This window comes from Symphalangus syndactylus, chromosome 3 (genome assembly GCF_028878055.3).
Source record: "Symphalangus syndactylus isolate Jambi chromosome 3, NHGRI_mSymSyn1-v2.1_pri, whole genome shotgun sequence".
NCBI classification, from domain to species: Eukaryota; Metazoa; Chordata; class Mammalia; order Primates; family Hylobatidae; genus Symphalangus; species Symphalangus syndactylus.
The window spans coordinates 134,296,721-134,322,115 of NC_072425.2; the positions used below are offsets into that span (position 1 = coordinate 134,296,721).

The window sequence follows — 25,395 nt, forward strand, 5'->3', positions numbered from 1 at the left end:
TTTGTTTTTGAGACAGGGTGTTGCTCTGCCACCCAGGTTGAAGTGCAGTGGCACAATCATGGCTCACTGCAGCCTCAACCCGGGTTCACACAATTCTCCCACCTCAGCCTCGTGAGAAGCTGTGACTACAGTTGTGCGCTACCACACCTGGCTAATTTTTGTATTTTTTGTAGAGACGGAGTTTCACCATGTGGCCCAGGCTGGTCTTGAACTCCTGGGCTCAAGCACTGCGCTTGCCTCAGCCTCCCAAAATGTTGAGACTACAGGCGTGAGCCACTACACCCAGCCACTTTTTTTTTCCTTTTTATTCAGTCAATTTTTGTTTCTTATATTTTGAAACTGTATTGTTAGCTACACATACATTTATGATTGTTATTGTAGGGGAGGGAAAAATGGTTTCCGTAAGTTCTTTGGCTGGGTCATTTTTTTTTTTTTTTTTTTTTTTGAGACGGAGTCTCGCGCTGTGGGCCAGACTGGAGTGCAGTGGCACAATCTCGGCTCACTGCAAGCTCCGCCTCCCGGGTTCATGCCATTCTCCTGCGTCAGCCTCTCTGAGTAGCTGGGACTACAGGCGCCCGCCACCAAGCCCGGCCAACTTTTTTTGTATTTTTAGTGGAGATGGGGTTTCACCGTGGTCACGATCTCCTGACCTCGTGATCCGCCCGCCTTGGCCTCCCAAAGTGCTGGGATTACAAGCGTGAGCCACCGCGCCCGGCCTTGGCTGGGTCATTAATTTAGTTTACATGAGACAGATTAACAGGAGAAAAAAAACATTTTTTTTTTTTTTTTTTTTTTTTTTTTTTTTTTTTGAGATAGAGTCTCGCTCTGTTGCCAGGCTGGAGTGCAGTGGTGCGGTCTCGGCTCACTGCAACCTCCGCCTCCTGGGTTCAAGCGATTCTCCTGCCTCAGCCCCGCAAGTGGCTGGGATTACAGGCATGCGCCACTATGCCTGGCTAATTTTTGTATTTTTAGTAGATATGGGGTTTCACCATGTTGGCCAGGCTGGTCTTGAACTCCTGACCTCGTGATCCACCTGCCTCGGCCTCCCAAAATGCTGGGATTACAAGCGTGAGCCACCGCACCCAGCAGAAAAAAATTTTTAATTATGTGTGCATGCGTGCATACATAGGAGTCCCACAAAAATATCAGATTAAAGGGCCAGATGATTGATGCTTATGTAGCAGCTTGAGCTATAGAAATGAAGAGAGGCTTAGGACTTCTGGGGGGTGACAGAAACAAATTATGGGCAAGTGAGGGGAAGAAACATATGGTGAATACAAATTGCTTTGTTATGTAGGTAAAAATCTCTGTGATTGTCCTGGCCTATGCTTTTTCTACTCCCCTCTGCCTTTTTGGTCCCCCTGTGCTCAGTTCTAACAAGGTAGTCTGGCAGGACACACAGCAGTCTCCTTCAGTTTAGGAGGACTGTCTTTAGAATAGAGCTGTCTCAAGGCACAAGAGTACAATTAAAAAAAAAATGTTTTTCAGGTGATAAGTGGTCTTGGAGCAGCTGTCTTCTTGGTAGACTTACTTTTACTGATGAAAATTGTTTTAGAGATGGCAGATTTTCTTTACAAAAGGGAAGTTTATCAGAGCTGTTCCTATATCTGCAGTTTCTCAAAATATTCATCTTGAAATAATTAGTATGTCAAAGGGGTATATTTTGGAATGACATATTCTGGTCTCCTAAAGTTGTATTTTGGATACACCTACTATGTACCCACAAAAATTAAAAATTAAAAAAATTGTTTTAAGTTGTATTTTGGGGTGGAGTGCTCTGAGCCCCAACATTGATAAGTTGGCTATTTTGTCATTATGAAATGTCCCTCTTTATCTTAGTCATACTCTTTATATTAGTTTACTTTATGTGATGTTGCTATAGACACTGGAATTGTCTTATACTTACTTTTTACATGATGTATGTTTTTCAATCCTTTCCCCTTCAGCCTATCTATGTTTCTGTATGCTTTGTAGACAGCCTATAATTGGGTCCTCTTAGGTGGTTCATGACTGAAATCCCAGCACTTTGGGAAGCCAAGGTGGGTGGATCACCTGAGGTCAAGAGTTCAAGACCAGCCTGGCCAACATGGTGAAACCTCGTCTCTACTAAAAATAAAAAAAAAAATTAGCTGGGCATGGTGGCGTGTGTCTGTACTCCCAGCTACTTGGGGAGGCTGAGGCAGGAGAATTGCTTAAACCCAGGAGGTGGAGGTTGTAGTGAGCCTAAATCACGCCAGTGCACTCCAACTTGGGCAACAGAGTAAGACTCTATCTCAGAAAAAAAAAAAAAAAAAAATTGAGTCCTCTTTTTTTTTTTTTTTTTTTTTTTTTTTTTGAGACGGAGTCTTGCTCTGTCGCCCAGGCTGGAGTGCAGTGGCGCAATCTCGGCTCACTGCAAGCTCCACCTCCCGGGTTCACACCATTCTCCTGCCTCAGCCTCTCTGAGTAGCTGGGACTACAGGCGCCCGCCACCACGCCCGGCTAATTTTTTGTATTTTTGGTAGAGACGGGGTTTCACTGTGGTCTCGATCTCCTGACCTCGTGATCCACCCGCCTCGGCCTCCCAAAGTGCTGGGATTACAAGCGTGAGCCACCGCGCCCAGCCTGAGTCCTCTTAATCTAGTCTGATAAGCTGCCTTTTAATTAGAGCCTTTAGTCCATTTACATTTAATGTAATTCTTGATTTGATTGGATTTAAGTCTATACTTTTACTATGTAAATTGAAAATTAATTGGATGTTCTTTAGAATTCCATTTTAATTTGGTCGTCTTCTTCCTTCCCCATCTGCTTCTCTAATTCACTGGCAATGGACATCATAAAAAAAGACTACATGCCATCGGATTCAGAAAGACTTATAATTTTCTTGGATAAAGTACCTGGAAATTTTTTAGAGTCATAATTGTAGAAACTTAGAATTATCTCTTAGTTTTTTTTTTTCAGACAGAGTTTCGTTCTTGTTGCCCAGGCTGGAGCGCAATGGCGTGATCTTGGCTCACTGCAACCTCTGCCTCCAGGGTTCAAGCGATCCTCCTGTCTCAGTCTCCTGAGTAGCTGGGATTACAGGCCCCCACTACTATGCCCAGCTAATTTTTGGTATTTTTAGTAGAAATGGGGTTTCCCATGTTGGCCAGGCTGGTCTCAAACTCCTGACCTCAGGTGATCCCCTCGCCTTGGCCTCCCAAAGTGTTGGGATTACAGGCGTGAGCCACTGCACCTGGCCATGTCTTAGTTTTTTAAAAAAATCAACTTCTTTGAGATATACTTTGTATACAAAAACATACTTATTTTAAGTGTACATTTTGATGAGGTTTGACATATTAATTATGCGTGTAAACACACAATCAAGGTATAGCACATACCTATTGCTCTATAATGCTCCCTGTATTCATTTTCAGTCACTGCTCTCTCATTCTGCCGTTCCTAAGTAAACACTGAGCTGTGTCTGCCACTATAGATTACACTTATCTTTTCTAAAGATTTGTATCTGGCTTCTTTTACTCAGTATATTTTTGAGATTGATCCATGAGGTGGTAGATATCAATAGTTTGTTCCTTTTTAATGCCGAGCAGTGGTCCATTGCATGAATATTTCACAATTCATTTACCCAGTTAAAGGTGTTACAATTACGGCTCCTGTTTGTAATGAGAAGTCAGGGACAATTCACATTCTGTTTCCCTCTGTGTATTGTGTCATTTTTTTTCTGTAGTTTGTTTCAAGATTTTCCACTTATCTTTAGTTTTCAGCAGTTTGACTTTGATTTGCCCACATGCTGTTTTCTCTGTACTTTTCCTGTTTGGAGTTTTCTGAGTTTCTTGATCTGTAAAGTTACGTCCTTCACCAAACTTACGAAATTTTCTTTCTTTTTTTTTTTTTTTTTTTTTTTTTAAATTTGAGACAGGGTTTCACTCTGTCACCCAGGCTGGAGTGCAGTGGTGCAATCTTGGCTCACTGCAACCTCCGCCTTCCAGGCTTAAGCGATCTTCCCGCCTCAGCCTCCCAAGTAGCTAGGACCACAGGTATGCACCACCATGTCCGGCTAATTTTTGTATTTTTTGCAGAGACAGGGGTTTGCCATGTTGCCCAGGCTGGTCTCAAATTCCTGGGCTCAAGTGATTTGCCTTTGTTGGCCTCCCAAAGTGCTGGGATTACCGGTGTGAGTCACCACACCTGGCCAAATTTATGAAATTTTCTGACATAATTTTCAAATATTTTTTCTGCTCTATTCCCCTTTTTCCTCCTGGGACTCCACTCACGTGAATTAGACCTTTTGATATTGTCCGACAGCTCACTGAGGCTCTCTTCATTTCTTTGCAATTTTTTTTGTTCTATTTCTCATATTGGATAATTTATTTCTTTACTTTTTTCTTTTTCTTTTTTTTTTTTTTTTTGAGACAGTCTTGTTTCTTCACCCAGGGGAGTGTAATGGCACGATCTCGGCTCACGGCAACCTCTGCCTCCTGGGTTCAAGCAATTCTCCTGCCTCAACCTCCCAAGTAGCTGGGATTACAGACATGTGCCATCATGCCCGGGTAATTTTTGTATTTTTAGTAGAGACAAGGTTTCACCATGTTGGCCAGGAAGGTCTCGAAGTCCTGATCTCAAGTGATCTGCCTGCTTCAGCCTCCCAGAAGTGCTGGGGTTACAGGCGTGAGCCACCACGCTGGGCCATATTGGATAATTTCTTTTTTTTCTTTTTTTTTTTTTTTTTTTGAGATGCAGTTTCGCTCTTGTTGCCCGGGCTGGAGCGCAATGGTGTGATCCCAGCTCACTGCAACCTCCGCCTCCCCAGTTCAAGCGATTCTCTTGCCTCAGCCTCTCAAGTAGCTGAGATTACAGGCGTCCACCATCACATCCGGCTAGTTTTTGTATTTTTAGTAGAGACGGGGTTTTGCCATGTTGGCCAGGCTGGTCTCGAACTCCTGACCTCAGGTGATCCTCCTACCTTGGCCTCCCAAAGTGCTGGGATTACAGGCATGAGCCACTGCGCCTGGCCCCACACTGCATAATTTCTATTGATGTGTCTTCAAGTTCACTTGCTGTTCTATATCATTTTCCTTTTGCTATTAAGCCCATGCAGTAAATTTCATATTTTCAGTAGTGTATTTTTCAGTTCCGTCATTTCAATTCTGTTTCTCTGCTAATCCCAGCACTTTGGGAGGCTGAGGCAGGAGGACCACTTGGGCCAGGAATTCGAGACCAACCTAGGCAACATAGTGAGACCTTGTCTCTACAAAAGGAAAAAGAAAAAAATTAGCTGGGTGTCGTGGCACACACCTGTAGTTCCAGCTACCAGAAGGCTGAGGTGGGAGGATTGCTTGAGCCCAGGAGTTTGAAGTTGCAGTGAGCTGTGATTGTGCCATTGCACTCCAGCCTGGGCAACAGAGCAAGACCCCACTCAAAAAACAAACAAATAACAAACCAAGAAATAGAAATAATTCATGTTTTCTAATGGTCAAATCCTCTCCAGTTTATTATTTGTCTGTTTCTTGTTTACTCTCTAGTGCTCCAGGTAGATACTTTTTTACCTTTTTTTTTTGAGATGGAGTCTCACTCTGTCGCCCAGGCTGGAGTACAGTTGCAGGATTTCGGCTCACTGCAACCTCTGCCTCCTAGGTTCAAGTGATTCTCTGACCTCAGCCTCCCAAGAAGCTGGACTACAGGCATGCACCACCACACCTGGCCAATTTTTGTATTTTTTGTAGGGACAAGGTTTCACCATGTTGCCCAAACTGGTCTCGATCTTCTGGGCTCAAGCCATCTGCCCACATTGGCCTCCCAGAGTGCCAGGATTACAAGTATGAGCCACTGTGCCTGGGCAGAATTTAGATTTTTTTAATCTGCAGGTTGGTTGGTCTGTTAGGAACAACTTTGCGCTTATTGGAAGGAGAAGATCTCTGGCTGCATTACATTAGATGGGCTAAAGAACTGATAAACTGGTGTCAGGGAGACTATTAGAGTGCCAGTGAGATGACATGAGAGCCTTATCCAAGTAGCAAAGGAACAGAAAGGAAAGGCTTTCTGCGGTAGGATTGATGAGATTTGTTAACTGCTTAGGAATTATCCTGTTTAGGATAATTCTCTTGTGATTCATCCATTCATCCATGTTTTTATGTATCCATAGTTTATTCTGCTTTATTGCTGAGTAGTATTCCATTATAAGACTGTATCAGTTTTCTTTATATATTCACTAGTTGATAGATATTTGGGTTGTTTCTATTTTTTGTCTTATATGTTGGCATGTTTTCTCTTAGGTAAAGTGTTGTGAGTGAGATTTTTGGCCATATGTTTGCTTAACTTTATAAGAAACTGCCAAACTGTTTTCCAAAGTTGCTTTATTATTTTACATTTCTACCAGCAACATATAAGCATTTCAGTTACTCCATATCCTCACTAATACTAAGTTTTGTCAGTCTTTAATTTTAGCTGTTCTAATAAGTGTATAGTGATATCTCATTGTGGTTTTAATTTGCATTTCCCTAATGACTATTAATGTTGACCATTTATTCATGCCCTTATTTGTCTTTTGTCTTTCTTTTTTGGTGAAGCATCTATTCAAATATTTTGCACATTTAAAAAAGCATGCTGTCTTCTTATTGAGTTGTAAGAATTATTTTTTCTTTCTGTTTTTGTTTAATGGAGATAGGGTCTTGCTCTGTCACCCAGGCTGGAATGCAGTAGCACTATCATAGCTCATGGCAGCCTTGAATTCCTGGGCTCAAGCATTCCTTCTGCCTCAGCCCCCAAAGTAGGGGACCACAGATATGTGCCACCATGTCTGGCTAATTTTTTTTTCTTTTTTTTTGGAGAGATGGGGGTCTTTCCATGTTGCCCATGCTGATATCAAACTCCTGGCATCAAGTGATCCTCCCACCTCAGCCTCCCAAAGTGCTGGGTTTACAGGCATGAGCCACCATGTCTGGCCCCCGACCTTTTTTTTTTTTTTTTTTTGTGAGGCACGGCCCCACTGTGTTGCCCAGGCTGATCTCAAACTCTTGGGCTCAGACAGTCCTCTCATATCAGGTGTTCTTTATATGTTCTCTATAAGTGATTTTATCAGATATGTATTTCACTAGTGTTTTTTTCTGGTTTGTGGCTTGCCCTTGCATTTTTGTAACAGTGTCTTTTGAAGCACAAAAGGCAAAATTTTGATGAAGTCTCGCTTGCCAGTTTTTGTTGTGGTTCATGTATTTTGTGGCCCAAGAAATCTTTGCCCAACCCAAGATCACCTTCTTCTAGGAGGTTAATAGTTTTAACTTGTACATTTAACATTTACGTTTAACTTTTACATTTAACTATTTTGAGTTAATTTTTCAATCTGGTACGAAGTAAGGGTCAGGGTTCATTTTCTTGGTCAGGTGCAGTGGCTCACACCTGTAATTTCAGCACTTTGGGCGGCCGAGGTGGGTGGATTGCTTGAGCTGAGGAGTTTGAGACCAGTTTGGGCAACATAATGAAACCCCCATCTCTACAAAAAATACAAAAAAAAGAAAATTGGCCGAGAGTGGTGGTGCATGCCTATGGTCCCAGCTACTTGGGAGGCTGAGGTGGGAGGATTGCTTGTGCCCAGGAGGTGGAGGTTGCAGTGAGCTGAAATTGCACCACTGCATTCCAGCCTGGGCGACAGAGCAAGATCACGTGTGAAAAAAAAAGGCTTTTTTTTTTATTATAAATATAAATACATGTTCCAGCACCATTTGTTGAAAAGATTATCCTTTCCCCATTGAGGTACCTTGGCACTTTTGTAGAACATAAAATGACCACTGTTGGGGAAATACAATTTAAAAAATGAAAATCTTCTTGCATCCCAGAAAACCTCTCACTAAGGCAGTAGAGAAAGACAACAGTTTTATTATTGAATAAACATTAAACCAGATGTGATGCACATCACAAATCCACTGAGATATTGCAAAGACTGATAGAATCTTACTCCCTTATGTAGGTAGCCAAGCCGAGGTAACCCTTTACAATACACACTTTTAAGATAAACAATTGTTAGTCCTCAAGTAAGAGGACTTGACAGCACCATTTGTCAAGCATAGTTTGTCCTAACTTTATTATGTTAATTTGGGAGACCACCTGTATTGGCTTTATCTGGAGGAGAAACAAACTGTTCTTAGTCATATTATTCTGACAGGAGGTAGTTCTGTAAATTGGAGCAAGGTGCTCTTCAGAGTTAGGCTCTTACCTTCCTACTGGGAACTGAGAGATAGGGAAGCTGTCTCCTTTGATGTTTGCATTTGAAAAAGATGGCTCCCAGGTCCTTGAAACATTCCTGATTTGTGTGACTATTTTTAGCCTTTAGAAAGATTTTAATATATTTGAAAAGGAGAGTGAAAGAAAATTTGAAAGACAAGATTGGGGGACTGGTCGGGGAGAGTCTGTTTTATTATTTTCAACAGGGAGAATTAAATCTCTTATTTTTAATTGTATTTTCCCTTATACCACAAAAGTGTGGCTCTATTTCTTTACTGTCTATTCCATTACATCAATCTGTTTGTCTTTCCTTGTAACTGCGTAGTAAATGTTGAAATCAGTGCATTTTCCCACTTTGGTGTTTTTTCCAGAATTGTTTTGAATATTCTAGAGACTTTTTATTTTCATATGCATTTTGGAATCAAATTATCAGCCTTTACAAACAGCTTGCTTGGAATTTGATTGGGTTTGTATAGAATCTGTAGATCAATTTGGGAACAATTGACATCTTAACAATATTGAGTCTTCTGATTCACGAACACGAAAGAGCGCTCTTTTTCTTCTTTAGTTTCTCTTGGTAATGATTCATAAGTTTGAGAGGCTATAGGATTAAAGAGGGAAAGCGTTGTCTTTGCCCTTTAAAAGTTCACTAAAAATTAACTGACAAAAGGTAGATTAATAGGATAAAATAGCATATAAAATTTATTTCATGTGCATAGTAAGCACAGGGGAATTGCAGGAGAATGATAACCCAGGGAAGTCCAGATGCTTATATACCTACCCTTCTTTAACAGGGAAGGGGAGATGAAGGTTATAAGAGTAAATTATTTTCAGGGGAAAAGAATGAGCCCAAATGCTGGGTGCAGTTGCTCATGCCTGTAATCCCAGCAGCTGGGAGTCTGAGGGAGGAGGATTGCTTGAGGCCAGGAGTTTGAGACCAGCCTAGGCAATGTAGCTAGAATTCATCTCTAAAAATTAAAAATGAAAAAGAAAAAAAAGAATGAACCTAAAGAACAATGGCCTGGGCCGGGCGCGGTGGCTCACGCTTATAATCCCAGCACTTTGGGAGGCCGAGGCGGGTAGATCACGAGGTCAGGAGATCAAGACCATGGTGAAACCCCGTCTCTACTAAAAAAATACAAAAAAATTAGCCGGGCGTGGTGGCGGGCGCCTGTAGTCCCAGCTACTCGGAGAGGCTGAGGCAGGAGAATGGCGTGAACCCGGGAGGCGGAGCTTGCAGTGAGCCGAGATTGCGCCACTGCACTCCAGCCTGGGCGACAGAGCAAGACTCTGTCTCAAAAAAAAAAAAAAAAAAAAAAAAAAAAAAGAACAATAGCCTGGGACAACGTTCTTTGAACTTTGGGGGAGGTGGCAGGAAGATGAAGGGCAGAACTTCACTGTGAACAAAAGTTGTCTTTCTTTTTTTTTGAGACAAGGTCTCACTCTGTCACCCAGCCTGGAGTGCAGTGGCATGATCATGGCTCACCACAGCCTCGACCTCCCCAGGCTTAGGTGATCCTCCCACCTTAGCTTCCTGAGTAGCTGGGACGATAGGTGCGTGCCACCACGCCCTGCTAATTTTTGTGTTTTGGGTAGAGATGAGATTTTGCCATGTTCCCGGGCTGGTCTGGAACACCTGAGCTCAAGCGATCCACCCATCTCGGCCTCCTAAAGTACTGGGATTACAGGCGTGAGCCACTGGAGCCACTGTGCTCGGCCTAACAAAGGTTGTCTTATGCCTGTTGTCTCCCAGGTAATCTGTCTGAACTGTCCTCAGAAGCGTACAGATGTCCCTAACTTACAATGGTTTGACTTACGATTTTTCCACTTTATGATACTAGGAAAACAATACACATTTTGTGTACTCCTTGACTTACTATGGGGCTATGTCCAGAAAATGTCATCATAAGTTGAAAGTATCATGAGTTAAAAATCAACTTACGCAATCAATTTACAATGGGTTTATTCGGATGTAACCCCATCATAAGTCAGTGACCATCTATAAATGAAAAGTCTTACCTGGACATGTTGATGACTTCCAGTCTCTTCTCTTCTCTGGTAGTGAATCTTTCGTTGTTGTTTGGTGAGATTCCTAGGTAGGGGATCTTAAGACATTTGCATTTCTTTCGCAGAGATAAGAATTTTCTTAGATAAGGAAATTCCAAAGATAATCCCTCTTGGTGCTTCTGGAAAGAGGACCAGAGAGATGGGCTTGCGGACGGTTGGAGGCAGACCTTGGTTCTGAGGCTTATTTCTGAGGCTTTTCGATTTTCTTTTCTTTTCTTTTTTTTTTTTTGAGTCAGGGTCTTGCTCAGTTGCTCTGTTGTCCAGGCTGTAGTGTAGTAGCATGATCACGGCTGACTGCAGCTTTGACCTCCCGGGCTCCGATGATTCTTCCACGTTTGCCTCCCAAGTAGCTGGGCCTACAAGCATGTGCCACCACACCACTCTAATTTATTTACTTATTTTAATTTTTTTTGAGATGGAGTCTCTCTCTGTTGCCCAGGCTGGAGTACAGTGGCACGATGTGGGCTCACTGCAACCTCTGCCTCCTGGGTTCAAGCAGTTCTGCCTGCCTTAGCCCCCGCCCCACCCCCGCCCTCTGGTAGCTGGGACTACAGGTGCCTACTACCACGCCCGGCTAATTTTTGTATTTTTAGTAGAGACAGGGTTTTGCCATGTTGGTCAGGCTGGTCTTGAACTCCTGACCTCAGGTGATCCACCCGCCTTGGCCTCCCAAAGTGCTGGGATTACAGGCATAAGCCACCACACCCAGCCTAATTTATTTTTATTTTTTGTAGAGACAGGGTCTCACTGTGTTGCGCAGGCTGGTCTCAACTCAAATGCCTGGACTCAAGCAGTCCTCCTGCCTCTGCCTCACAAGGTGTTGGGATTACAGGTGTGAGCCAACACATCTTGCCTCAGTTTTCTTTTTTCTTTTTTTTGAGACAGAATGTGGCTCTGTCCCCCAGGCTAAAGTGCAGTGGCGTGATCTTGGCTCACTGTAGCAGCTCCTGCCTTTTGGGCTCAAGTGATTCTCTTGTCTCAGCCACCCAAGTAGATGGGATTACAGGTATGTGTCACCACGCTTGGCTAATTTTTGTATTTTTAGTAGAGACAGGTTTTCGCCATGTTGCCCAGGCTGGTCTCAAAACTCCTGTGTTCAAGTGATCCGCCTGCCTCAGCCTCCCAAAGTGCTGGGATTACAGGTGTGAGTCACCTCACCCAGCCAGTTTTCTTTAATTCAAAGCATAAAGCATACCAAAGCATCGTATTTTGGGGTATCGTTTTCTGTACCCTAACAAGGCCAAGAAGACAGCTCCTACTCTTTGTATTATGCCCTCAAAATTCTAGCCACCTTGGCCTCTGTGAACCCGTTTTTTTTTTTTTTTTTTTTTTTTTTGAGACAGAGTCTCGCTCTGTCGCCCAGGCTGGAGTGCAGTGGCGCGATCTTGGCTCACTGCAAGCTCCGCCTCCCAGGTTCAGGACATTCTCCTGCCTCAGCCTTTCCGAGTAGCTGGGACTACAGGCGCCCGCCACCACGCCCGGCTAATTTTTTTTTTTGTATTTTTAGTAGAGACGGGGTTTCACCGTGGTCTCGATCTCCTGACCTCGTGATCCACCCGCCTCGGCCTCCCAAAGTGCTGGGATTACAAGCGTGAGCCACCGCGCCCGGCCTGAACCCTTGTTTTTGTCTCATTTAGCAACAATGCCAGCTCTGTTTGCATTTGCGGCCCCTGTGCTGCAGACTGGAAACTGCCTCCAGGCAGTGAGCTGGAGCAATTGTAGGGCTGCTTTCATATGTATTCCTTTCTCAATGATCACAGTCCTGTGCTGCCTATTGTCCAGTGTCTGAAAACACTGTTTCACATGTTTTGTCCAGTTGTTTAGTTCTTTAGGGCCACAGGGTAAATCTGTCCCTAGTACTCCATTTCTGGCAGAAGCAGAGTCCTAAATTATCTTCTGGACAGGTTAAATTTGAAGTCTTTGCAGGATATCCATGCTAGTATGTGTAGTAAACATTAGCAGAAAAGGAGCTAGAAATGAAGCGAATGACCTGGATAGTGTAGGAGTTGATCAGTTCTCATTAATTCCTTGTGAAGGATTGGAATGGTGATTAGAAAGGAGGTCGTGGTCACAAAATGACAGAACAAAGTTTGAGGTATTTTTTTGTTGTTGTTGTATTCTGTTTTGAGACAGGGTCTCGCTGCATCATGTAGGCTGTAGTGTGATGATAGCTCACTGAAGCCTCAACCTCCTGGGCTTAAGCAGTCCTCCCACCTCAGCCTCCCAAGTAGCTGGGACTGCAGGAGCACACCACCGTGCCCAGTTAATCTTTTTATTTTTTTGTAGAGGCAAGGGTCTTGCCATGTTGCCCAGGCTAGTCTTGAACTCCTGGGCTCAAGTGGTCCTCCTGCATTGGCCTTCCAAAGTGCTGGTAGCCAGGCATGGTGGTATATGCCTATAGCTACTTGGGAGGCTGAGGCAGGAGGATCACTAGAGCCCAGGAGTTTGAGGCTCCAGTGAGCTTACGATTGTGCCACTGTACTCCAACCTGGGTGACACAGTGAAACCCTGTCTCTAAAAACAACCACCAACCACCACCATGAGCCACCTTGCCTGGACCAAAGTTTGAGGTTTTCAGTGTAGACTGTGTGTTAATATGGTTTAAGGAGTGGCTTTGCTGCCAGAAAACCAAACACCGCATGTTCTCACTCACAAGTGGGAGTTGAACAGTGAGAACACATGGCCACAGAGAGGGGAACAGCACACACCAGGGTCAGTTGGGGGGATAGGGAGGAAGAGGAGGGAGAGCATTAGGACAAATAGCTAATGTATGTGGGGCTTAAAACCTAGATGACGGGTTGATAGGTGGAGCAAACCACCATGGCACATGTATACCTATGTAACAAACCTACATATTCTGCACTAGTATTCCGGAACTTAAAGTAAAATTTAAAAATTAAAAAAAAAAAAGAAAGAAATGGCTTTCCTGGTAGGCAATTGGCAAGGAATGAAGTTTAGGAGGAGGAAGAACTCCAAGGTCTTAGTCTCAAATGGATCATGAATATGGATATTGCGTTCACAAAGGTTGTTGTAAAGGGTAGAAAATAAGGAATATGACTAGATGCTAAAAATTATCCATGTGGGTAGAGATGACATGGGAGTATACTAGATTAGAGGTGCTGAAACATTTTAGTCTAAGGACCCCTTTAAACTCTTAATAATTAACAAGGACCCCAAAGAGGTTTTGTTTATATGGATTTTATCTATCACTATTTACTGAACCAGAAATTAAAACTGAGAAAAAATTTAATATTTATGCATTAATTTATTTTAAAATAATAATAAACCTGTGTGTTAACATAAATAGCATATTTTCTATGAAAAATATTTTTCAGATAAAGATCAGTTAGTTAGAATAATAATATTGTTTACATTTGGTAAATCTCTTTCATGGAAGAAGCTTACTTTTCTTATCTGCTATGTTTAATTGATTGCAATATATTGTTTTGGTTGAAATATATAAAGAAAGTCTGATGATATGCAGATAAGTAGTTGGAAAGCGAAGAGTATTTTAATAGCTTTTAAAGATAATTGTGGATATTCATCTTTGATACTATGCCAAAACTTGACGTGTTGGTGTCTTAAAGTTAAGTTGCATTGTGGGATCTGAAACCACATCAATAAACATTTTGCTTTTATTTTTAAATTTGTTTTTTTTTTATGTCTTAGTTTTATTCCTGGCAAACTGTGAAGTTTTTTATACTAGTACATTAAAATCTATTTGTTTACTTTGAATTTTGAATGGATATTTTACCTATGTTGTACAGGGGAAGAGAAACCTTTTCTCTACCTTCTTATGTTCAGAGATTAGGGCCCGTAAATTAAACTGACAAAATGTTATACAACCAACAAGTTTATATGACCACTGCACAGTAGTAGATCAGTTACATTGAAACAGCAGGGTTTGCAGCAGAGAAAGAGTTTAATGATTGCAGAGCATTGAGTGAGGACATGGGAGGAGACCCTCAAATCCATTTCCCCTGAGGAGTTATGGGCTGGTATTTTAAGTTTTAAGGGGATTGTGGAAGGTAAGGGGCTGGAAAATTGAGGTCGTTGATTGGTTGGGATACAGGGGATGAAATCATCAAGATGTGGAAACTGCATTTTTTGGTGAGTCAGCTTCTCTGGGATCCTTCAGACCAACTGGCGTCAGTGGGGTCCTTCAGACAGGCTGATGTCAATAATTTCACAGCTATGCAGGACCTGAAAGAATATCTTAAAGGGAAAACTTAATGTTTTATAATGTTCATGTTGTCTATAGAACACTTAAGGGGAACTTAAATTTCGTAGCAGGGTCTATGTGATTCTGAGGCAGCAGGCACCAAACACTGGTGAAGAAGCTAGTCAGAGAGCAAGCTAACCTCATGATAAACACTGCATGTGCTGCAAGCCTCGTTTATTTTTGTTTCTCCCCACCTTCTTCCCTGATGAATTTCATACAGTTTATAGGGACAGTTTCAAAATTACAGATAACAGGAGGGAAAAACAGAGTTTATTTACATGTGCAATGTGCATACACATGGAAGAACTCAGTGGTGGGTAACTCAAAGAAGTAGTTAGTTAGAATTTGGGGCTAATATACTATCTTACTAGATGAAGGGGAAAGAGGAGAAAGCCCCTAGTACTGGGAAAACAAATGACTTCTTTTTTTTTTTTTTTTTGAGATGGAGACTTGCTCTTGTTGCCCAGGCTGGAGTTCAATGGCACGATCTTGGCTCACTGTAACCTCTGCCTCCTGGGTTCAAGAAGTTCTCCTGCCTCAGCCTCCTGAGTAGCTGGGATTACAGGTGCCCACTGCTGCACTTGGCTAATTTTTTTTTTTTGTATTTTTAGTAGAGATGAGGTTTCACCCTGTTGGGCCAGGCTAGTCTCGAACTCCTGACCTTAGGTTATCTGCCCACCTTGGCCTCACAAAGTTCTGGGATTACAGGCGTGAGCGACCGTGCCCAGCCATGACTCTTTTTTTTTTTTTTTTTTGAGACAGAGTTTTACTCTTGCTGCCCAGGCCAGAGTGCAATGGCAATAACACAATCTCAGCTCACTGCAACCTCCGCTTCCCGGGTTCAAGCAGTTCTTCTGCCTTAGCCTCCCAAGTAGCTGAGACCACAGATGCGTGCCATGATGTCTGGCTAATTTTTGTAAATTTTTTTTTTTGTAGAGATGGGGTTTTGCCATGTTGGCCAGGCTGGTCTTGAACTCCTGACCTCAAGTGACCCACCCACCTCAGCCTCCAGAAACAACTGAGATGACAGGTGTGAGCCACTGCACCTGGCCTAGTGGTACATTTTTCAAGATAGGCCATATGATAGGCTACAAAACAAGTCTTAATATATTTTTAAAATAGAAATAATATTAAATGTTTTCTCAGACCCTAGCAGTATAAAACTAGAAATCAATTCGAAGAGGAACTCTCAAACCTATAAAAATTAGAAATTAAACAACCTGTCCTGAATGATCTTTGAGTTAACAATGAAATCAAGATAGAAATTAAAATTTTTAAAAAATGATTGATAACAGTGACAGAAGTTATGAAAATCTCAGATACAGCAAAAGCAATACTAAGAGGGAAGTTTATAGTGCCAAATGCCTTCATCAAAAAGACAGATCACAAATTGACAATCTAATAATATCACACCTCAAGGAACTAAAAAAAACAGGAAGAAACCAAACCCAAAGCTAGCAGAAGAAAAGAAATAACAAAGAACAGAACTAAACAAAATTGAAACCAAAAAATACAAAGGATCAATAAAATTAAAAGTTGTTTCTTTGAAACGGTAAACAAAAATGATAGACCATTAGGTAGATTAGCTGTGAGAGTATTCAAATAAACTTAGTCAAAAATGAAAATGGAGATATCATAACTGATACCACAGAAATAGAAAAGATCATCTGAGACTACTATGAACACGTATATGTATACAAACCAGAAAACCCAGATGAACTGGATAAATTCCTGGAAACACACAATCCCCCAAGCTTGAACCACGAAGAAATAGAAATCTTGAACAGACCAATAGCAAGTAGTTTGACTGAATCAGTAATTTAAAAAATCTCCCAACCAAGACATCCCAGGTCCAGATGGATTCACAGCCAAATTCTACCAGACATACAGAGAGCTGATACCAATCCTAGTGGAACTATTCCAAAAGATCAAGAAGGAGGGAATCCTCTCTTAACTTATTCTACAAAGCCAGTCTCACCCTGATACCAAAGCCAGGAAAGGACACAACAAAAAAAGAAAACTGCAGACCAGTATCCCTGATGAACATAGATGCAAAAGTCCTCAACAAAGTACTAGCAAAACCAAATTGAACAGCATATCAAAAAGATAATTCAGCACAATCAAGTGGGCTTCATCCCAGTGAGGCAAGGATATTTCAGCATACACAAGTCAATAATGTGATTCACCACATAAACCAATTAAAAACCATATGATCATTTCAATAGATGTAGAAAAAGCATTTGATAAAATCCTGTATCCCTTTGTGGTAAAAAAAAACAAACAAAACCCTCAACAAACTAGGCACAGAAGGAACATAACCTCAAAGTAATAAAAGCCATATATGACAAACTCACAGCCACCATCATACTGAAGAGAGAAAAGCTGAAAGCATTCCCCCTCAGAACTGGAACAAGGCCGGGCGCAGTGTTTCATGTTTGTAATCCCAGAGCTTTGGGAGGCCAGTTCAGGAAGATCGCTTGAGTCCAGGAGTTCCAGACCAGCTTGGGCAATATAGTGGGACTCTTTCTCTAAAAAAATTAAAAAATTTGCTGGGCATGATGATACATGCTTATAGTCCTAGTTACTCAGGAATTTGAGGTGGGAGTTCAGGAGTTCAAGGTTACAGTGAGTTATGATCATGCCAGTGTACTCCAGCCTGGACAATACAGTGAAACCCTCTCTCTAAAAAAAAGAAAATAAGAAAATAATTTCTTAACCATTTTTGCTATTGTTGCATGTAGTTCCTTTTGTTAGATCCCAGTGAGGTAAATGTGGCAAAAAACCCAAAGGAAAAAATTTTTTGTGTGTGAATATGTGGAATGTTTCCATTGACATAAGAGGATTTTTCTAATATAAGTTTATATTTGTAGTTGACAATGTATTTAATGAAAGTTAGAGATGTTCAGTGAGAATCTATAATCTTCAAGGATAACATCAGTCACAAAAGGCAACTGTCATGTTTTCCTACAATTATCCGATTGTCAGAGTGAATAGTAGGCTAGATGGATTGACTCTGTAATGTATTTCACATATTTTTATGGTAAGAGCATTCTGACTCTTCATATATTTTGGAACTGAGGGAATATGTGTTGTAGCAAGAAAACACAGCTGCCTATAAAATCTTTGTCTAAAGAATTATTAGGCTGGGCATAGTGGCTCACACTTGTAATTCCAGCACTTTGGGAGGCTGAGGCTGGTGGATCACCTGAGGTCAGGAGTTCAAGACCAGCCTGACCAACATGACAAAACCCTGTTTCTACTAAAAATATAAAAATTAGCCAGATGTGGTGGTATACACCTGTAGTCCCAGCTACTTGGGAGGCTGAGGCAGGAGAATTGCCTGAACCTGGGAGATGGAGGTTGCAGTGAGCTGAGATCCCGCCAGTGTACTCCAGCTTGGGTGACAGTCTTAAAAAAGAAAATTGTTAGATAATGTGTTTTCTGCTAGGAAGTTAATTTGGGGAAGCAATACCTAGAGATTAAGGCAGAAAATGCCCACCTACTTCTCATTTCTAATAGATGAATATACCTTGTCCGTAGAGGGCCGACAATGTCAGAGATTGAATAAGTGTGTAACACACACACACGCACACCCTCTCTCCCTATACATGAAATAGAGAACCAGGGATATGTGGAGAATTGGGTCAAAAGCAAGAATATGTGAGAGGAAGGGCTTCATAAACTTCTGTTAAGCAAATTGCTCTCTTTCGTATATGTAAGGTTACTACAAAAACAGAAGAGAAATAAAAGTTTCTCTCACTGAAGAAAAGTGGGGGCCAGGCACAGTGGCCCGCCTATAATCCCAGCACTTTGGGAGGCCGAGGTGGGTGGATCACCTGAGGTTAGGAGTTCGAGAGCAGCCTGGTCAACATGGCAAAACCCCATCTCTACTAAAAATACAAAAAAAAATTAGCCGGGCGTGGTGGTGGGCGCCTGTAATCCAGCTACTCGGGAGGCTGAGGCAGGAGAATCATTTGAACCTGAGAGGTGGAGGCTGCAGTGAGCCAAGATTGCATCACTGCACTCCAGACCGGGCAACAGATAGAGACTCCCTCTCAAAAAAAAAAAAAAAGAAAAGTGGGAACATTTCTCTTAAGATGTAACTCTTGCCGGGCGCGGTGGCTCAAGCCTGTAATCCCAGCACTTTGGGAGGCCGAGGCGGGTGGATCACGAGGTCAGGAGATCGAGACCATCCTGGCTAACACGGTGAAACCCCGTCTCTACTAAAAATACAAAAAAAAATTAGCAGGGCGTGTTGGCGGGCGCCTGTAGTCCCAGCTACTCGGGAGGCTGAGGCAGGAGAATGGCGTGAACCCGGGAGGTGGAGCTTGCAGTGAGCCGAGATTGTGCCACTGCACTCCAGCCTGGGTGACAGAGCCAGACTCCGTCTCAAAAAAAAAAAAAAAAGATGTAACTCTTGGCGGGCGCGGAGGCCCACACCTGTAATCCCAGCACTTTGGGAGGTTGAGGCGGGTGGATCATGAGGTCAGGAGATTGAGACCATCCTGGCTAACATGGTGAAACCCTGTCTCTACTAAAAATACAAAAAATAAGGCGGGCATGGTGGCACGTGCCTGTAGTACCACGTACTCGGGAGGTTGAGGCAGGAGAATCGCTTGGACCCAGGAGGCAGAGGATGCCATGAGCCAAGATCACACCATTGCACTCTAGCCTGGGCGACAGAGTGAGACTCTGTCTCAAAAAAAAAAAAAAACAAAAAAACATGTAACTCTTCCCAAGCTTTTCTTCTTATTTTATTTTTACTTTTCTAAAATGTCGGGGAGATAATTTAAGTATTTTCATCCTATTCTGTCCACTGATCCTGGTAATCCAGGCTTCCAGCTATAAAACTTACCACAATCAAATTTAATATAAGGAAATTCCTTTGCCGGCTACGTTGCTTAACGGCCTCTATAGTTTTGAGTAGGGTGATCACCCATCCCAGTTTTAGCACTGAAAGTCATCCATCCTGGGAAATCCCTCAGTACTGGGCAAACCAGGACAGTTGGTCACTCTCATGCTGAGTTGGGGGAAAGCATGTAAGGAGGGAGGAAACCAAGGAAAATGAGAAGTCCTGAGGTATGAAGAGAACATTTTTTTCCTTTTGAAGCATGTTTACTATAGCTAGGAAAATTTGAAAATTAATAAGCTTGTATCAGTGTGCTTAGTAGCACATTAGTGATTTGCTGCATTAAGGATGAATATTAAGTAGGCCTCTGGCCAGGCACAGTAGCCTGTAATCCCAGCACTGTGGGAGGCCAGGGTGGCAGGATCACTTGATCCCAGGAGTTTGAGAACAGCCTGTAGAACAAAGTGAGACCCCAGTCTCTACAAAAAATAGTAAGTAAGCATCAGCCAGGCGTGGTGGCTTGTGTCTGTAGTCCCAGCAACTTGGCAGGCTAAGGCAAGAAGATTGCTTGAGCCCAGGGGGTTGAGGCTGCAGTGAACCAAGGTCATAGCACTGTACTCTGGTCTGGGCAACAGAGTAAGACCCTGTCTATAAAAAACAAACAAACAAAAAAGTGGACCCCTGTGTTCGGTCCTGCATTCTTCAGGACCCATACTAAAAGACCTGTTGGGAAATAAGAATGCAGAATGCCATAATGGTTTTGAATCCTCTTGAACATAGAAGAACGTTCTGCCTTCAATGGAGGGCTTTTATTCTAAGATGCAGTCTTTTTCCTACTGTAGGTAACCTTATTTTAGCAAGTGGAGATACAAACTTTTTTTTTTTTTTTTTGAGACAGTCTTGCTTTGTAGCCTAGGCTGGAGTGCAGTGGTGCGATCTCGGCTCACTGCAACCTTCACCTCCCAGGTTCAAGCAATTCTCTTGCCTCACCCTTCTGAGTAGCTGGGACTACAGGCATGTGCCATCACACCCAGCTAATTTTGGTATTTTTAGTAGAGATGGAGTTTCACCATGCTGGCCAGACTGGTCTCAAACTCCTGATTTCAAGTGATCTGCCCATCTTGGGCTTCCAAAGTGCTGGGATTACAGGTGTCAGCCACCACGCCCGGTCACAACATTTTTACTTTCAAATATAGGGCCTTTATGCAACTGCAGACCACTGTAAACATTATTTGTCTGTATCTGTATTTTATACTTATACTCCAGCTCTCTTTTGATTAGCAAAAAAAAAAAAAGAAGAAAGAAAAATAAGTATAGTTAATACTTAGAGTAAGACTTCCTGTAACATACTTGGCTGACCAATTTTGGGTTGTACTTTTGCCCTAGTGTCTCTCAACAAGCTTAGTTTTGTTCTTGGTTTCTTATCTTACAGAGAGGTGTGGGAAATGGAACTGGATAGACTCAAGAATCAGGATGGCGAAATAAATAGGAACATTATGGAAGAGACTGAACGGGCCTGGAAGGCAGAGGTGAGAAGAGGAGCTGATATCTTCAAAGTCTTAATTTCAGGCTTCCAGATGGTATCTACTTTTGGCATAGTAATAGGAGAGCCAGTAAGCATTTGTTTTCACTACCTAGGGGTACCTTTGCGTATGTAAAATTAATAAAGTATTTATATGTGCGTGGCTTCCTTAGATCTTATCACTAGAGAGCCGGAAAGAGTTACTGGTACTGAAACTAGAAGAAGCAGAAAAAGAGGCAGAATTGCACCTTACTTACCTCAAGTAAGTACCTTTCCATTCTAGAGCTTTAATTGTCTTGCAATTTGTTTGTTTGTTTGTTTAGGTTTTTTAATTCCTAGACCAGCTAGTCTGGCACTTATTCTATCTGCACAGGAATTGTAAGGCTATCTCTGTCTGCAATAGCAATTGCTCAGTGATTTTTCTTCTCACATTCTAAAGTTCTATACTGTAACTCTTCCCTGCCACAGTTTTATAGTTTTGCATTTTTTAATGTTTTGTTTCCATTTGGATAAACACTATCTGTTAAAGCCAGATGTAATAGCATGTTCCTATAATCCCAGCACTTTGGGAGGTCGAGGCAGGAGGATCACTTGTGCCCAGGAGGCCGAGGCTGCAGTGAGCTTGGATTGCATCACTGCACTCCAGCCTAGGTGACAGTGAGACCCTGTCTCTAAAAAATAAAAAATAACCAGCGTCTGTTAACCTATAAAGCATAACAATGGTCTTTGGAGATTCGTTTCCTATGTAGTCATTTATTTTCTTTCTGCCGTGGAACTTGGAGGACCCCTGTGGCATTTTCAGGCAGACAAGAACCCTCTCTCTGTTGTTGGTTCTCTTTCTCAATTACTTAAAAGATACTGGAGTTAAAGTGAGGCAAAGGAATTCGAATCTTGGGCTTCTCCTGCACCTGCTCCTACCTCTTCTCAATGGCAATTAGCCAGCTACTATTTTGCTTTTGCTATCTCAGAGAATTAGGAATTGGGCTTTTTTTTTTTTTTTTTTAAAGACAGGGTCTCCCTCTGTTGTGTAGTGGTGCCATCTTGGCTCACTGCAACCTGTCTCCTGAGCACAAGCCATCCTCCTACCTCAGCCTGCCAAGTAGCTGGGACTATAGGTGCGAGCCACCACACCTGGCTAATTTTGCATTTTTTTAAGAGACAGGGTTTAGCCACATTGCCCAGGCTGGTCTAGAACTCCTGAGCTCAAGTGATCTGCCCACCTTGGCCTCTCAAAATGCTGGGATTACAGGCATGAGTCGCTGTGCCCAGCAGGGCTTTCTTTAAATCTGTAAATTCCTGTTGGTTTCTTGAAAGGTCAACTCCCCCAACACTGGAGACAGTTCGTTCCAAACAGGAGTGGGAGACGAGACTGAATGGAGTTCGGATAATGAAAAAGAATGTTCGCGTAAGTATATTTATGAGTCATAATTCAGTCAGTGTTAGTCTGTGCTTAACACTTCCAGCAATTGGGAGGTAGCCTTTTGCATTGCCATTTGGGGCCTATCCTACTATTCCTTTTGTTTTCCTGATAATGGATGGTGCTGTCTTTCTAGAGAGCCTCAGTCAGTTCAGCAGTAAAAATAATGCTTTTTTTTTTTAGGACCAATTTAATAGTCATATCCAGTTAGTGAGGAACGGAGCCAAGCTGAGCAGCCTTCCTCAAATCCCTACTCCCACTTTACCTCCACCCCCATCAGAGGTAAGAGAGTGGCTTTGCGGGGAAGTTCACCTTTCTGTGTTGGTAGCAGCAGCAGAGTCTTCTACGTGTTCTTTTTATGAAGATATTGGAACCATCCCTGTTCAGTGCAAGAGTTGTTCATCGATTTCTTCTCCAGTTTCCTAAACTTTCTTTTTCTTCCTTTCTCTCTCGTCCTCTACCTCTTCTCATCTGCAGACAGACTTCATGCTTCAGGTGTTTCAACCCAGTCCCTCTCTGGCTCCTCGGATGCCCTTCTCCATTGGGCAGGTCACAATGCCCATGGTTATGCCCAGTGCAGATCCTCGCTCCTTGTCTTTCCCAATCCTGAACCCTGCCCTTTCCCAGCCCAACCAGCCTTCCTCACCCCTTCCTGGCTCCCATGGCAGAAATAGCCCTGGCTTGGGTTCCCTTGTCAGCCCCCACGGTCCACACATGCCCCCTGCCGCCTCCATCCCGCCTCCCCCAGGCTTGGGCGGTGTTAAGGCTTCTACTGAAACTCCCCGGCCCCAACCAGTAGACAAACTGGAGAAGATCCTGGAGAAGCTGCTGACCCGGTTCCCACAGTGCAATAAGTAAGTATCTTCAAGGACTGATTCAGATGTCTTTATCAGAGAAATGCTTATGGGTTAAAATAGAGGTTACATGGGTGTTCCCCGTGGGTATTGCGTAGGCTTTCTCTCCCTCAACATTTTTCTTTCTCAGGGCCCAGATGACGAACATTCTTCAGCAGATCAAGACAGCACGTACCACCATGGCAGGCCTGACCATGGAGGAACTTATCCAGTTGGTTGCTGCACGACTGGCAGAACATGAGCGGGTGGCAGCAAGTACTCAGGTGAGAAAAGCCACTTGGGAGAGAACTTAGGCCTGTTGAGGGCTGCGGAAGAGGTAGATTTCAGAAAAATGTGGGGTGGGAAGAAGCATTCCAGTCAGAGGTAGCTAGTCTGCTTTTTTCTTTTGCTGGACTGGGAAATAAGTGATTTTTGTGATATGCTATTACTCAGACTCTCTTCTCTTACTCTGACCGTGTTTCTACCTACAGCCACTTGGTCGCATCCGGGCCTTGTTCCCTGCTCCGCTGGCCCAAATCAGTACCCCAATGTTCTTGCCTTCTGCCCAAGTTTCATATCCTGGAAGGTCTTCACATGTAAGACTCTTTTTCTTTGAACACTGTGATATGGAGAAGCTGGAGGTGAGGAAGGAGTGGGTTTACAGGTGGAGTGCAGGAAGAAACCATCAGTTGGGTTATTTGCAGCCCTACTGGGAAAATGCAAATATTTTAGGCAAGAATCTATATTTGGATTTTTATTTCTTTTGATATAAATCTTTTTGCTACATGGAATTATGGGCATAAAAGGCAAGGAGACCCAGAGGTTCCTTGCCTTTTGACCATGCCGCCTCTGTTCTACAGGCTCCAGCCACCTGTAAGCTATGTCTAATGTGTCAGAAACTCGTCCAGCCCAGTGAGCTGCATCCAATGGCGTGTACCCATGTATTGCACAAGGAGGTAGGTGTTACAGACCTTCCTCATTTTCTACACTTTTTCTTCTGACAGCTAAAATAATTTGTCTTTCTCATTTTCTACTCTTTTTTTTTTCCTGACAGCTAAAATAATTTTTCTTTACTGTGTTGGTGCTCATCATTAATATCTTTTTTTTTTTGAGACAGAGTCTCTCTCTGTTGCCCAGGCTGTGCACTGCCCAGGAGTGCAGTGGTGTGATCTCAGCTCACTGCAACCTCCACTTCTCAGGTTCAAGTGATTCTCCTGCCTCAGCCTCTTGAGTAGCTGGGACTACAGGCGCCCGCCAACATGCCTGGCTAATTTTTGTATTTTTAGTAGAGATGGGGTTTCACCATGTTGGCCAGGCTGGTCTCGAACTCCTGACCTTGTGATCCGCCCATCTCGGCCTCCCAAAGTGTTGGGAGTACAGGCGTGAGCCACCGTGCCCAGCCTTTTTTTTGTTTGTTTTTTGAGATAGGGTTTCTTTCTGTTGCCCAGACTGGAATGCTGTGGCACGATTCTAGCTCACTATAGCCTCAATCTCCTAGGCTCAAGGTGCTTCAGTCTCTTGAGTAGCTGAGACTACAGGCACATGCCATCATGCCCAGCTAATTTTTTTTTTCTTTTTTAATAGAGACAAGGTCTTGTTATGTTGCCCAGGCTGGTCTCAAACTCCTGGGCTCAGGTGATCCTCCTGCCTCAGCCTCCTAAAGTGCTGGGATTACGTGCGTGAGCCACTGCACCTGGTCTCTAATATCTAATCATAAGATTTTCAATAAATTGTGGCTTAAACATTAGCATAATTCAGAATACTGCAGTTAGGATCTCTCAGCTTTTTACCCCATTCCCTTCAGGGGACTGGATAAGCAATTCATACTGAGCACTAAATAACTTTCTTGGAAAATTGACAATGAGTGATAATCCCACATATCTAACTGTTGTTCAAAATATCAGAAGACTTTGCCTAGATGAGAGGAATGGAATGGAGGACCTGAGTGTGAGATTAGTAACTCCATTAACAGAATAGCTTGGAAGGCTTGCCGGTTAGAGATTATCTTCACAGACTGACAAGTCATTCCTATTTTTTTTATGTTGCCAGGCAGAGTTAAATCTCTTAGTAGCAGGGATGATTCCCTCTTAACAACATTTTGTTTTGTTCATTTTGCTTTTCCAAGAGGTAGAAACTGAATTTACATCTAAATTCTTGGTAAGAAAAATTCCTGAATAAGATTTGAGGGTGTCAGGTATTAGAACAGAGATGCTCATCTCAGGCAAAATGGATCCTAAGGGGGAGCAAGTCACACTAGACATTCAACAAAAAGCAGCATCATGAACACTTTCA

At 42.7% G+C, this 25,395-nt stretch overlaps 1 protein-coding gene, 1 long non-coding RNA gene and 1 other non-coding gene across 6 annotated transcripts in view; 2 read left to right on the forward strand and 1 right to left on the reverse strand.

The window, feature by feature from the left end:
* Positions 1-25,395, forward strand: part of RNF214 (ring finger protein 214) — a 58,994-nt gene that overhangs the window by 32,468 nt on the left and 1,131 nt on the right. For all 4 annotated transcript variants that reach the window (XM_055273273.2, XM_055273274.2, XM_055273275.2 and 1 more), the window contains 8 exons: positions 20,764-20,860; positions 21,027-21,115; positions 22,168-22,258; positions 22,454-22,552; positions 22,748-23,124; positions 23,255-23,387; positions 23,595-23,699; positions 23,964-24,059. In XM_055273273.2, the coding sequence (XP_055129248.1) occupies positions 20,764-20,860; positions 21,027-21,115; positions 22,168-22,258; positions 22,454-22,552; positions 22,748-23,124; positions 23,255-23,387; positions 23,595-23,699; positions 23,964-24,059 (1,087 nt within the window). The remainder of the gene's footprint in view (positions 1-20,763; positions 20,861-21,026; positions 21,116-22,167; positions 22,259-22,453; positions 22,553-22,747; positions 23,125-23,254; positions 23,388-23,594; positions 23,700-23,963; positions 24,060-25,395) is intronic.
* On the forward strand, positions 1,314-1,467 carry LOC129479971 (small Cajal body-specific RNA 11). The gene has a single exon (XR_008656888.1). It is a non-coding gene; the product is annotated as a small Cajal body-specific RNA 11 (non-coding RNA).
* LOC134736131 (uncharacterized) lies at positions 14,164-22,741 on the reverse strand. The gene is made up of 2 exons (XR_010119879.1): positions 22,583-22,741; positions 14,164-14,475 (listed from the first exon to the last, which is right to left on the reverse strand). It is a non-coding gene; the product is annotated as an uncharacterized lncRNA (long non-coding RNA).